General features: G+C 42.7%; 1 protein-coding gene across 8 annotated transcripts in view; it reads left to right on the plus strand.

Moving 5' to 3' along the window:
* magi2a (membrane associated guanylate kinase, WW and PDZ domain containing 2a) overlaps positions 1 to 13,235 on the plus strand; it is a 396,740-nt gene that overhangs the window by 231,981 nt on the left and 151,524 nt on the right. For all 8 annotated transcript variants that reach the window (XM_049566794.1, XM_049566795.1, XM_049566796.1 and 5 more), the window contains exon 3: positions 5,535 to 5,654. In XM_049566794.1, the coding sequence (XP_049422751.1) occupies positions 5,535 to 5,654 (120 nt within the window). The remainder of the gene's footprint in view (positions 1 to 5,534; positions 5,655 to 13,235) is intronic.

The following is a 13,235-nucleotide window of genomic DNA, read 5'->3' on the forward strand; positions in this document are numbered from 1 at the left end:
TGAGCTCTAGATAAAGGATAAGCGCTCAGTGAATAACCTCGTAAGCCCTATGATAAGCTATTATGGCAAGGCTTAACTATACAGACCAGTGAGCAGTGATAACTAACATGTCTTTGGGGTCATCGGGTGGGAACCTCCTTTCACCAGTGTTTCGTCTAGTTGGTCCCACAACACCTCCAGGAGGCTAGACAGTGATCTCTGGCATCCCAGAGACACTCCCCTAATGCCAGGTCTCACTGCTCCCCACACCAACCCAACAACCTCCTTTAACCTTACTTACACATGGCTTTCTCAGCCCAAACAGCACTGCCACCCTCAACAAACCCAGGCTCCCTTGATGCGAGCTCCAGGTAGTGACCGTGCAGATACTACCTTTCCTAGCACATTAACCATACTCTATTTCACATCCTATATATCATAACTCCAATATAAGCTAAAGTTAAAGGAGATATAGAAGATAAACTCACAGGCTTTCTCAGCCCAAATAGCACTGGCACCCTCAACAAACCCAGGCCCCGCTGATGCGAGCTCCAGGTAGCATTTAGCACTTATGATCACCGTGACCTGGATGACTGAAAATCTTCACCTCTCTGTAAAAAAAATGGCCACTTTTCCTGGCACAATCCTGGCAGAAAATGCAGCGATGTGTTGGTAAAAAATCAGCCGCTTCTGTGGTACTGTCACAGCTGGAAACACAGCAATCCTTTGGTTTAAAAAAAAAACCTTTTCATGGGCACTGTCTAGGCAGGAAACACAGTGATGTCTTGGTAAAAACAACCACTTTCTTGGCACTGTCCCAACAGGAGATACAGCAGTGTCTCTGTAAAAACCAACCACTTTTTGTGGCATTATTGGCAGGATACAAAGTGACGGGTCACTAAGTAACACCCACATTTGATGGCTAAAAATCCACTGACAAAACACAGCAATGGTTTGCTGAAAAACAACCTGTTTTGCTGTTTGCTAGTCTCCAACAGTGTTCTGCAGCTTGGCAGGTATCTCGCCTCAGTGTCACACCATCCACTGTCTCGTCCACCTCCCAAAAGTCAGGTCATATACTCACTTTAGAAATGTTGGTACAATACATATGAAAGTGCAAATGGATGTACAATGCTGACATTTTTTCTGGTGACTGGGCTGCACTATAGCTCTTTTTTTGGGGCCCATTAGCTCCGTGTGCATTGGCTTTAGTGCTACACTATAACTTCGTCACGCACAATTGTAAATCCTTTTTAATTAAGATCCAGTTTATCTTTGAAATATGTCTCCCTTCATCTCTCCATCTCATTCTGTCTCGCAGCTAAACAGGAGCCTGACAGATAGGAAGGATGTCTGTGAAAAAAAAAACAATATCTATTTTTAGAATGAGCTTCCCACACTCCTCAAATGGCCCAAATCCAGAAACACACCTGAGGGGATTTGAGAATCCAAGCTCCTGTAGGCTGACAGAAAGACGGATGCAGTATTTAACCTTAATGAGTTTCCCATTTTGCTGTAATCAAGTCATTGTAAATAATGATTATATAGCTGTCTAAAAATATCCCGCATCATTATCTCTGCACTTCACAGAGGTGGCTTTACTCCGAGACTGGCTGATTTGCACCACAGGATCATGACCTATATACAAAGGAGTGAAAATCCAGAGGCATTGTGGTTGCCTCCTTTTAGAAATTGTCACCCGAGAGAAGTCCCCTCCAGAAGATGCTGCTAAATATAATTCTGCGGCATCAAAGGTCCTCTTTGAAATATGTGTGTGCGTGGCGCTCAGTCAGACGCTCTGCCTGTGAGGGAGGCTAATCTGACGGGTACACAAGCCCCCATGCCGACAGACACAATCAAGAAACTCTCCACTGGAGGTGCGACACAAACACACACGCTCACATACCCACTCACACTCACACATACATTTCTCTCCGGCAAATAACAGCATTCCCTGCTGCTCATTTGCTCTTATAAGCCCTAAGAAATTACTCAGTCAGCAGGTTCCAGTTTGATGTTTTAGCTTCGAAGGTCGTTGTCAGTAAATTTCTGTTCGGAGGTCTGAGAAAGTGCAAACAGGGCGCCACTTTATTCCATATGATCGTCATGTTTGAGAAAAAGAGTGACACATACTGAATCTTTTATAAATAAAAAAAACTGCCATCAACCGCAGCAGTCTCCATCAGACGAGTTGATTGTAAAGCCTTTTGCGACTTTAGTTTCTGCATTTAAGCACCAATTAATCAGCATATTAACAAGGCAACCTTGGAAAGGCTTGGCGAGCAGCTTAATGGCCTCATTTAGAATCGTTTTTCATTCGTCACATTGTTTGATGCCGTCTGGAGAAAGTTGAAGCCGTATCTCTGGACTGAAGTCTTGATTGAAGAGGGTTTGCTTCTTCTCATGAACAAAAAGCTTCTTCAGAAGTCTATAATCACAAGTCAGGGTCAATAATATGGTTTCAGTTTTCTTCAGACATCCTTCCAGCTAGATGGTTCTTTGCTTCTGTTTGATGCTGGGATGGTTACGTTTTAATAAAAAACAACGTGACAGTGACAGCATTGTTCAAAGGTCAGCACACCAGAGAAGAAGAGAGAAGTGTCCAAAAGCATGCAGACCACTTATTATCCTCTTTTCCTCTTTTATGGTAGCATGGCTGTTCAAATCAGCGAGAAACACTTTGACCTTCAAGGCCAGTTCCATTTTTGGGGGGTTTATTTTGTAGTTTTTACAGTGTAGTATATTATGATCTACTCTGAAGCTTTGGAACAGATGACCAGTAAGGGGCCCAGGGTCTAAAGTATATATGGTCAGGATCAAGAAGGTATTTATGGCCCAGGTCAAGGTTTGGTGAAGTCCAACTAGAATATCTCTCTGTCGTCTGTTTGACTTTGTCTCACATTTCACAAACATCATCAGTCTATATAAGCAGGGTATTTGGGGCTGTTTTTCAGAGCAGTTCACATTGGCTTTGAACCCTCTCCAAGCAATCTAGATGCTTGATAGATGCTGTACTTCTCGTAATAAACCTTTTCTTTATGCAAGCAAGACGGTGTCATCGGAGTCTCCTTCATCACCTTCACATCATCGCTATTTAATAAGTAACAACAGCATTTGAATTTTGGCCAAAGTTTTTATGGTCAAAATGCTATTTTTCCCAAGTAGTTCTAAAACTGTTTTCCACGTGACCTGACGTAGGTTTCTGCATGATGACGTTGCTACATTCAACCCACTAATTTGCCTAATATACCCCTTTGGGACAGAGCCATGCCTTCTTTAAGAACTGTGTGCTCTGAAGTAGCTATGGTCCAATTTAGGGCCGACGTCACAGTGACGTCAGTTTGTTAGCTGGAGTCAAAACAGGACTCTCCACCACAGGGCTGTAGGCTACATAGGAGTCTTAGAATGTTATCATGATGTGTTATTTGGTGCTACAATAGGAGTCATGGTTCAAAACTTAAATCGTATCACATACCAGCTGCCACTGCCCAACAAAAAAAAAAAGAAGCGTGCAACTATGGTTAAATGTGATAAGACGAAAGAACTGGACAGAGGCGATCATCAAAATATCATGTCCAGCTCATCAGAAACTGGCTCCTTTCACTGCTCCTTGTGGGAAAACTCAATAGAAATAGGCAATACAGTGTTTTTTCATGCCCAGTAGACTAGAGCTGTGTATATTGCTCAGGAGACAAGTATGCCTTTCTGTGTTTTTTGTCTTTGTGTATTTTCTGGTGGGTTTCTACTGTTTTTGTCCCCCGTTAAAGGGTTTTTTGGGGAGGAGTTTTTCCTTATCCGCTGCAAGGGTCCTAAGGACAGAGGGATGACATATGCTGTAAAGCCCTGTGAGGCAAATTGTGATTTGTGATATTGGGCTTTATAAATAAAATTTATTGATTGATTGATTGATTGTCACCGAAAAACAGAATAGTGAACAGTAGAAAGCAGCGTGGAAGCCAGTGGCTACTTCTTTTTTTTATTTCTCTTACGTGTTTAGTCTCTCTCTTGAACTCAATGCAGACTATTCTTTCCAAGGAGAGACTGTTTTTCAATTTACCTTCCATCCAAAGAGTGCCAGTTCTTGATCACGGGGAATGTCTAGAGGACCACTGAAATATTTTTCACCAATAATTGCGTAGATGAAGACAGAGCCAAACAAGGTGCGTCAAAGAGCCCTCATCTGTCACATAGCGGAGAAACAGACGGATACATTTTGTTAAATTGAATAGTGGAGTCTGTGAGTGACTGTATTGAATCAGTCTGTACCTGACGTTAATTGAGCAAGAGGTAGTTCTAGTTAAGCCTTCAGTCCAAATGTCATCAGACACCTCCAGATTCAGCTCAGTCGACCAGGTGTCTTTCAGATGGGTAGTGGATACAGAGGTACACTTGGTTATTGTTGGGGAAAGATCATGTTTGGGCTTAAAATCCCTGGTTTCCTTTGCATAATCATGGCTGTTGTGGTCTTGGCAGCTGTCTCGCTTAGGTGTCCTCCTCTTCCTGATGACAAAGTCAGCTTACAAATGTAACATATCTGCGGTTTGCTTACATCGTTTTCTTCTGGCGACTGAGGTGTTTCTCCCATACTGTCGTCTCAGGAGCAGCTCATTCCTCTGATTACTTCCCTTTGTGCACCTTAAAGGTTAGTAATCAGTGAGTGGTAGAAACTCCTGCATCCTCCTGGCTCTCCCTGGTCCAATCACCGCACAGCGCAGGCATTGTTCCAGCCTTGTGTAGCGATGCAGGAACGATGTCAGTTGGCCTTTTAAAGTCAAATCACCCCCCTCACCACCTACCGGGGGTGATCAGTGGCACAGTCACTCCCCTGCTAACTTTAAAACACACAGATGGATACTTTATATGCTGTAGTGAGGGTCTAACAAGTGTGTTTTACGGGCTCCTCTTTTAGTGTGAACAACCCTCGCTCAGATGTGAAAACCCATTCGGCACCTCAGGGGTAGAGTGCCTGCGTGTTATCACAGCCGGGATCAGATTTAACAAGTCTAATTAGCACACGGTGATGAGGAAGTATTTAGGAAGTCGTTTGTACCTCGGTTTAACATCATAAATACTTTGACACACATTGTTTTAGTAACTGGGGGAGAGATGCTTGCGGTGTCAGTGAAGTTGACTTGAAATTCTGCTACTACAGGGTAAAATATTGTCGTCACTCGGTGTTACAGTCGGTTGGCAGAGCCGCAGCTCCTGTCAGGGAGTCCTCGACGTGCTGTCAGCTCCATGCAAATTGACTTGATTTCTCCTCTTGGCGTCTAAATTGCATCACTTAGCTACCTTGCCTCTTCCCTCCCTTTGAAAGCACGCCACTCAAATATTCAGCCTCAGCCGTGCAAGAAGTAAAAAGGACAAAAAGGAATAAAGAGGGCACTTAATGAATGGAGCCGGGTCAGGGTCAGCGTGTTTCAGCCCTGGCATGTTCTGATCTTTTCTAAAACACTCAACAGTGACTCACTCTGACTTAAAGTCTCCTCTCATTCAGCAGTGATGAGGCGTTCAAAGCTCCAGCGGCTTTAACCCTCCTCTCTTATCTCCTGCAGGCACAACCAGGCAGCCCAAGGAAGGAGAGGTCCCGGGGGTGGATTATAATTTCGTGACCGTTGACCGGTTTATGGAATTGGAGAAAAGTGGAGCCCTGCTAGAGAGCGGAACATATGAAGGTAAGGATTTAGTCAAGTCACGCTTGTGAGTGTGGTCATTCCTCTTTGTGGTAGTCCAGTTTTTTGATTGAGTTTATGCTTCGATGTGGCAACACGGGCTTTTTTTTTTTTTTTTTTTTTTTTCTCTTGGCAGATGCTATTAGCACGCAGGTGTACATAGCCATCAATACTGTTTGCATCCTTGGTGTAAATAGTCATTGTGGCTCTTTACACCCAGGTGTGTATATTTTCATGGGTGTCCTAGCAATGTAAAAATATGACGTCAGCACGAACGGGTCTATAGGTCAACTAATTAAAAAAGTAACAAACCAACTTTGACTCACATGGGACCCAGACCATCTAAAAGGTCTAGTGTGTAGGATTTAGGGGGGTGTATTGGCAGATGTGGAATAAAATATAATAAGTATATTGTCTTTAGTGTATAATCACCTGAAAAGAAGAATTGTTTGGTTTTCGTTACGCTAAAATGAGCCGTTTATATCTACATAGTGAGCAGATGCTCTGATGATTCCCACCGCTAATAGATATTGTATGTGTGCAGGCTGTTCTCATGCACCGTAATTATGTTTTCCTATGAAAAGTAATGCACCAGAATTTGTGTATATATATATATGCTCTGATGGAAGTAAGAAGGAAGTAGTCTGTGCACGGAGGCATGTTGGAGTGGTGGATGGGGCAAAAAACACAGGACTTTCCCCCAGCAGACCGCTGTTTGGAACCATATGAAATAAACCATATGAATTTAGTGAAGTCTAGGTGAGCATTGCAGATTTCAACTAGCTAAAACTTCTCCTGGTGAGAATTCTTTCAGTGTTCATTGTTCAGGAGGTTTTAACCGGGAGCTGAATTATCCGCAGAGGTCTCCTCTAGGGTTGGGTCGGTATGAGAAAAAAAAAAAACCAAACAAAAAAACGCATCAAGTCTGTAATACCGGATTTTCGCCACTTGGGGGCACAGTTGACTCATTTAAAATAAAAAGCGACCATAGGACAACAGAGTGACAGTAACACGTTGTTTCTTTTATTCCTTACAAATACATTTTGCAGCTTACTCAATCAGTGCAAACAAGGGTTGCCTCCTTCATCTGGCTCAAAGCCAAAGTGTTGCCATAGTGGCGCATTCTTTGATTTCGTCAAGACTAAATTGTCCGCCATTATCGACTCCCCGTCACTGTTAAACAAACTCCAGGCTACAGTAGAGGCCTTGGCGCATGCACACTTGCACCCCCTAGCTCAGTCCCCGCCCCACCCCCACCCCCCTCTCTCTCTTGTTTGCTGTGCGTTTGCTCACAGACTTGGGCGTACTATAAGTGGAGCGGACTCCGTGTAAAAATGTCTGTGAAAAATCCCTGCGATGTAAAAAATAGTACATGCCGAACAGTTTTTGTGTGACACTGGTGCGTGGAGCAGAGTTTGCGCGCACAGGGCTTGCGGACCTCCACTTTTACCAGGCGGATCTCCGTGGCGTCCGCTCCGCATACGTTCGCCCGAGTATGTGGTCCAGTCGGTCTCCAAAAAAACCAAAAAAAAACCCAGTCCAAGATGGAGTACTGAACCAAATTGGTAGTACTGAGAACCGACCCAACCCTAGTCTCCTCCTCTCCAAAAATAAAACAGACCAGGTGATTAAAACCGGTAAAAACAATGAATAAAGCAGTTTCAAGTTACAAATCAGTGTTTCTCCAATGCTTTTCGGCATGTTGGAGCCAGGCCCTTAGCCCAGCACCTGCCAGTTTGTGCAGAACCAGTTTTCTCTGATAACTTTAGATCTAGACGTTCAGGAGGTTTTTATTAGTAGCCAAATTATCTGCAGAGGTAATGAAAACAGTAAGATTCTTATTTTGTTTGCTAACTTAGAATGAGCTGTTTATGTCTACATAGGGAGCGGGTCCTAGTTTATGGAGATCATGTTGCACCGCCATGTTCCTTCAGTAGCCCAGACCAGACAAAGCAAACAGTGGCTCTACATAGGGACATTTGCTTTTTCGTGTCAGCCACCATAGTTAGAAGCCCATCTGCAACTAGCAGCATCAGAATTTCACTGGTCTGTAACATGGAGCTGCCTTACTCAGTGTTTTTACCAATTTAAATCACTAGGTCCATTTGTTTTGGAGAAGAAGAGACCTCTTTGAATGTCTGGATCTGAAGTTATCAGAGAAAAAAAGCTGAGCTCACACTAGCAGGCAGGGGATGAGCCGCCTGCACCGACATGCCAAACAGCATCAGCGAAACGCTGATTTGTAACGTGAAACTGCTTTATTCAGTGTTTTTACTGGACTGAATCCCCAGTTCTGTTTGTCCTGGAGATGAAGAGACCTCTATGGATGATTCTGCTCACGGGAAAAACCTCCTGAACATTTGGATCACAAGAAGTTGAGCACACATTAGGTTGCCAGAGAAAAACGGTGAGCACACATAAGCATGTGGTGGGCGACCACCCATCCCTGGATGCCAGAGAGCATCAGAGATTCACTTATTTGTAATGTGAAGCTGCTATAGTCCGTGTTTTACCAGTTTTAATCACCTGGTCTATTTGTTTTGGAGAGGAGGAGATGTCTGTGGATAACTCAGCTCTTGGTGAAAACCTTGTGAGCAATGAACACTGATGGAATTATGACCGGGAGAAGTTTCAGCTGGTTGCAATGTACAGTTCACTGCCAGATGCCACCAAATCTCCCTGAGTCTTACACACGTCACTTAAACTTAAAGGGATAATTCAGATTTTTTTTCAGTGGGGTTGTATAAGGTATGGATCTATAGTCAGTGTTAGGGGTTGACATAAAATAAGCCTGGTGGATTATCAGGGGCGATATTATGAATTTTTATGGTTATCGGCATTGGTGATTTTTCCAACCGATATGCCGATATACAGTTTTGTTTTCCTTAGCTGCGTTGTTTTGCCCCTGGTGTGCTTCTCACTTCCTGCAGGTACCACTCTAGGCTCTTAAAAGCAAACTCAAGACCTACCTTTTTAGCCTGGCTTTTAATTGAGCTCTCCTTTATTTTATTTTATTTTATTATTATTATTTATTGTTTTTCATTTTATTTTTTAAATTTTGTATTTATGATTATTGTGTATTGATTTATTTATTTTTATTTAGCTGGCATATTCTTCAACTTTGTTGCTTATTTATTTATTTTTAACTTATTTATTTTCCCATTTATTGAAGATTTAAAATTCCGTTCTTTCTTCTGAGTTTTATCCTGCCTCTGGTGTTTCCTTACTCATGATAGCGTTTCCTCAGTTACCGTTTTTATGAGTGCTGTTATAATAGCCTGCTACTGTTTAGTTCTTACCATTACAGTCTCTGAATTTATGTGTGTGTGACTATGATTTTTACAGTAGACATATATCGGTTGTAAATATCGGCTATCGGTCTCTCTGTTTCATAATAATCGGTATCGGCATCGGCTCTGAAAAAAACATATCGGTCGATCTGTAGTCAGTGTGTTACATACAGTAGGTATCAGTTGGCTTACTCCCCATTTGGAGAAGCAGACGAGTACAGCCACAGAAGCTCAGCTGTGCATTGCTGTGGATTAGAGTTAGCAGCAAAACATATTTTAGCCACTTGAAAAAAATGCTTAGCGAAGAAAAAATATCATTATCAGCCTACGCGGATGCCATAGTGAGAATATTTTCATCACGTCACCTTGCTGTAAGACAGTCTTTTCCTCTGGTTCTATATTTTCTCAACTGTATAACTGAAATATTGGACACCAAAGAGCAGCTGTGTCGCTCACTGTGTATAGATAAGAAGTAAATTTTGTGCATCAACGTAACGAGTCCCAGCCAACCACAGCACACAGTGGGACCCATAATAACACATTGTAGGGATGGGTGTGAGTAGCTGAGTAGCTGCAGTGTGACTGTTCTCACCGCGGTGCAAATAGACACTCTGTTATTTTTCCTCTCTGTGTGAGTGACAGCAGTTTGAATGAATGCTGAGACGGGCTCATCGCTCTACGTCCTGCACTCAAAAGTAGCTTCCATCCATCCATCTTTTGGCTTTACGGAGACAGGAGTGTCATCAGTCATGGAGGACACTGAGAGGAATCTTGTGTAAATTCTGAATGAAGAGAGGCCAGCACACACACACACACACACACACACACACACACATACACACATGCATGCAGTACCTTCATGCTGGCTCTCTCTTGGCTCAGTCCTTCAGCCCGAGCTGCAGTGGCTCTTCAGTCGTCTAATCAAAACAAACAGACACTATCCATCCCCTCTCTCCTGTGGTCAGACAGGCCCCAGGCTTGGATTTTAAAGCACTCGGAAAAAAAACGCAGCCTGGCCGCCTCTGACTCCCAGGAGACCCCTACCATTATAACACACAGCAGCTAACTTTCTTCTCTACCACCTGACTTCAGTCTCTGTCGGGCTGCCACCGCTGCAGGAAGGAGGGAAAAAAAGGCAGATGACCAATTTAACGGTCGGTTGCCAGGAGCAGTGTTAGATCCTCTCACCGATGGGAGCTGCCTTCCTCGGGGAGAGGGAGATAGAGTTTCTTCTGCGTGGTCACTCGGCCATCATTGAGCGCTTTAGATATTTTAATAATTTAATGGCCAATTAGATGTGGAAGAAAGACAGGAGGGATGAAATTTAAAAGGGAGGCTGTATTAAGGATCAGCTGGGTGTAAGAGCAAGAGAAAGGTGTGAGTTGGTTTTACAAGGAACAGGAAGCTGTCAGGTTCAGTTCCTGCTGCAAGTGTCCTTGAGAGAGGCTGTGAACTCCTGACATCTCATTATGTCGCTCTGCAGGAGGAACTACAGGACTGGGTTCCTCTGGGGATGCAGGGGTTGTGAAATTCTGGGCCGATACTGATGTTTAAAATAATAATTTGGCCCATAGCCGATACTGTTATTTTGTGTTTGTTGTTATTTATTCCCCACTTTTGTGTCAGGGGAACAAAGAATCCACATTATAAAAACAAATAACTGAAGTGTTTAAAAGTCATTCACTACTTCATTACACTACCTTTGAATGAGAACAAATTCAGCCGCATTCAATACACCTTTATGAAACAACCTTCACATGAAAAACATCTTTAAAAACTTTAAAAGCTACACATAATATCCAAATTTCTTCTTCTAACAGCTGCATTTATTCAAGTTTCTCACCAAAAACTACATTTTACATGATTATTTTTGAACACATACTGAGAACGTTTTAATTTTCCTTCACCCAATGCTCATTTTTACTTAATAGAGCTTGAACACATCTTAATGTAACTCAATGCAACCTCCGTGAGCTGTTAGTTCTGGCCACCGGCTGCTAGCAGCTAATGTTAACTAGCTCTCTCCGGCTGATTTTAACATGGATTAGTTGTTCCCAGTGTAACATTATTCGTCCCAAGGGCGTGTCGGGGAAGATCTCATTTCTTCCAAACTTGTTTTCTAATGTCCCCAGAACAAATGGAAACCGTTAGTCTCGAGCTCTGCTTTTTAGCCTGCACAACATTAATGTGACACAACAGAAAAACATCGGCCACTGTCTCTAGTGAATGTCATCTTGTTTGCCGATATCAGCTGATATCAATGTCCGGCTGATAAATCGGTGCATTCCAGGTTTTTCACTTTCAGTGGTATCCCCAGTGTTTTTAAGTATAGAAATACAGGATCCTGAAGGAAAATTAACACTTCCTTCAGGATTTCGTGGGCTGTTTTTGGGATTGTTGCGGCCTGAAGTGCCTGATTTCACAACCGCTTTTCTAGAAAATTGCAATCTATGTTGCGATGTTTATAGTCGTTTATTCGTAATATTGACTCCATTTCCACTTTCAAAACCAGTCTGAATACACACCATTTCAAGCTGGTATATTAGGTCTGATTTAATGGTGACACACATATTGAGACTTGCACTGATGATGATTTTATAATGATGATTTTATACCTAACATTTATAATTATTATTATTGCTAAAACAGTTATGATGCTGTCACAGATTCGGACCCTGTTATTATGAGCATTCGGTGTTTCCCATGGATCTCATTGCTGCTAATCAGCTGTTGCAGCCGTTCAAAGCAGAGCTAAACGAACGTCTTCGTGAGCTGCTCTTCTCCTGCTCTCTCTGTTGGTTAGCACGAGCTAACACAGCACAACATGATTTCATCACTACTTGTCATTTTTTACCACTTGTGCAGAAGCCCTGCAGCAGCTCTTAACATCTGGCACCAAACCGTTGTCTCAGACCAACCTGTAAATAACCGTTGGGAAATGTTAGCTGTGTGGTGCTAACAGTTAGCACTGTCACTGAGTGTGCGTGACTATGTCCCAGGTGCAGAGCTCAGGTTTAGCAGTAGTAGTGTAATGATAAACAGAGATTTAGAGGGGCTGAGTGAATCAATACACTGCACACAGCTCTACAATTAAGTTTTTACCTCTTTTAAATTGTCATATTTGCGGTAAAGTTGCATGATTTGACAGAGTTGCAAAGGCAGACATATGTACGGGATTAGATGAATTTGCGTTAATTGTTGCGATCACAACACTGAAACATCCTGAAGGGAACTGATTTAGCAGTGCTTCAGATTATTCAGGTTATGGCCCACAGGTTTTGATTTATTTAGCTTTATGTCAGAGAAATCACATTTATTGTGGTTCTAAGGGTGATTTAAGGCCTAACCTGTTTGGTTCCGTTAAAACAAACTCACGTCCATTTTCAAGGTTAGTACAGTTCATTTAGGCTGATATGAAAACTGTTGGCTAAACCCGACTGAACTGAGACCACCTGAAAAGTTGGGTCTGCTGGTGCGGTTTATTTGTGGTGTGAAAGCAAAGGAGCCAACCAAGCTAAACGTTTAGTAAATCTATCTGCTGACTGTGAGATCTATTCAGGGAGCAATCTTATTGTCTAATTGATGAGGATTGGTAACCATGGTAACAGGTATCCGTGTATTTTCCCTGATTATAGGTCAAAAGCTGTTAAAACTGCTGTGTTTGTATCCGACTCTGTCACCTCATTAACTCCATTAAAAATGTGTGACAGTGATTCCCACAGAAATAAGCCCCACATCATTACTGTACGCCTCCTGTTTCTCCTGCCTCTACCTGTTAGTCATTACTCATAACCTCCAGTCAATCTGCAGTCCCATAATACTAACAATGTTTATAATCAGTTACTTCTTCATGAGCTCTTTGTGACACCTAAAGATCATAGATATTCCCATCAGAAGCATTAAAGTGCTGCTAAACTCCTGTTAGTCAGCAGAATTGGATTTCCCCACGTGGATCCTGATGATGCAGGATGACAGTCGCCAAAACTGTCCAATCAACGAGTTATCTGTCAGTCTGTATAACTTCCTGTTTACTCCTCGTTCGTTTGCAAAGAGTCACTGTGAAGAAGAACTGGGCCACAATTAAAATACAACAATGGGTCTTTTTTCCCCTCTGGCGTGGACCACATGAACCCAACTCCAGGTGTAAAAGCACCATGAATCAGGGCTCTTAAACTCTCATTACCTGAAGGGCACTGGTGGGGTTGTTCTCTCCTCAGGGGGGCACTTGTGCACCTTTTTAAGAATACTTTTCAATCATATACACTCCAAGGCTGAGGAACCTGTAATTCCCTCT

Source organism: Epinephelus fuscoguttatus, linkage group LG22, assembly GCF_011397635.1.
Source record: "Epinephelus fuscoguttatus linkage group LG22, E.fuscoguttatus.final_Chr_v1".
NCBI lineage: Eukaryota > Metazoa > Chordata > Actinopteri > Perciformes > Serranidae > Epinephelus > Epinephelus fuscoguttatus.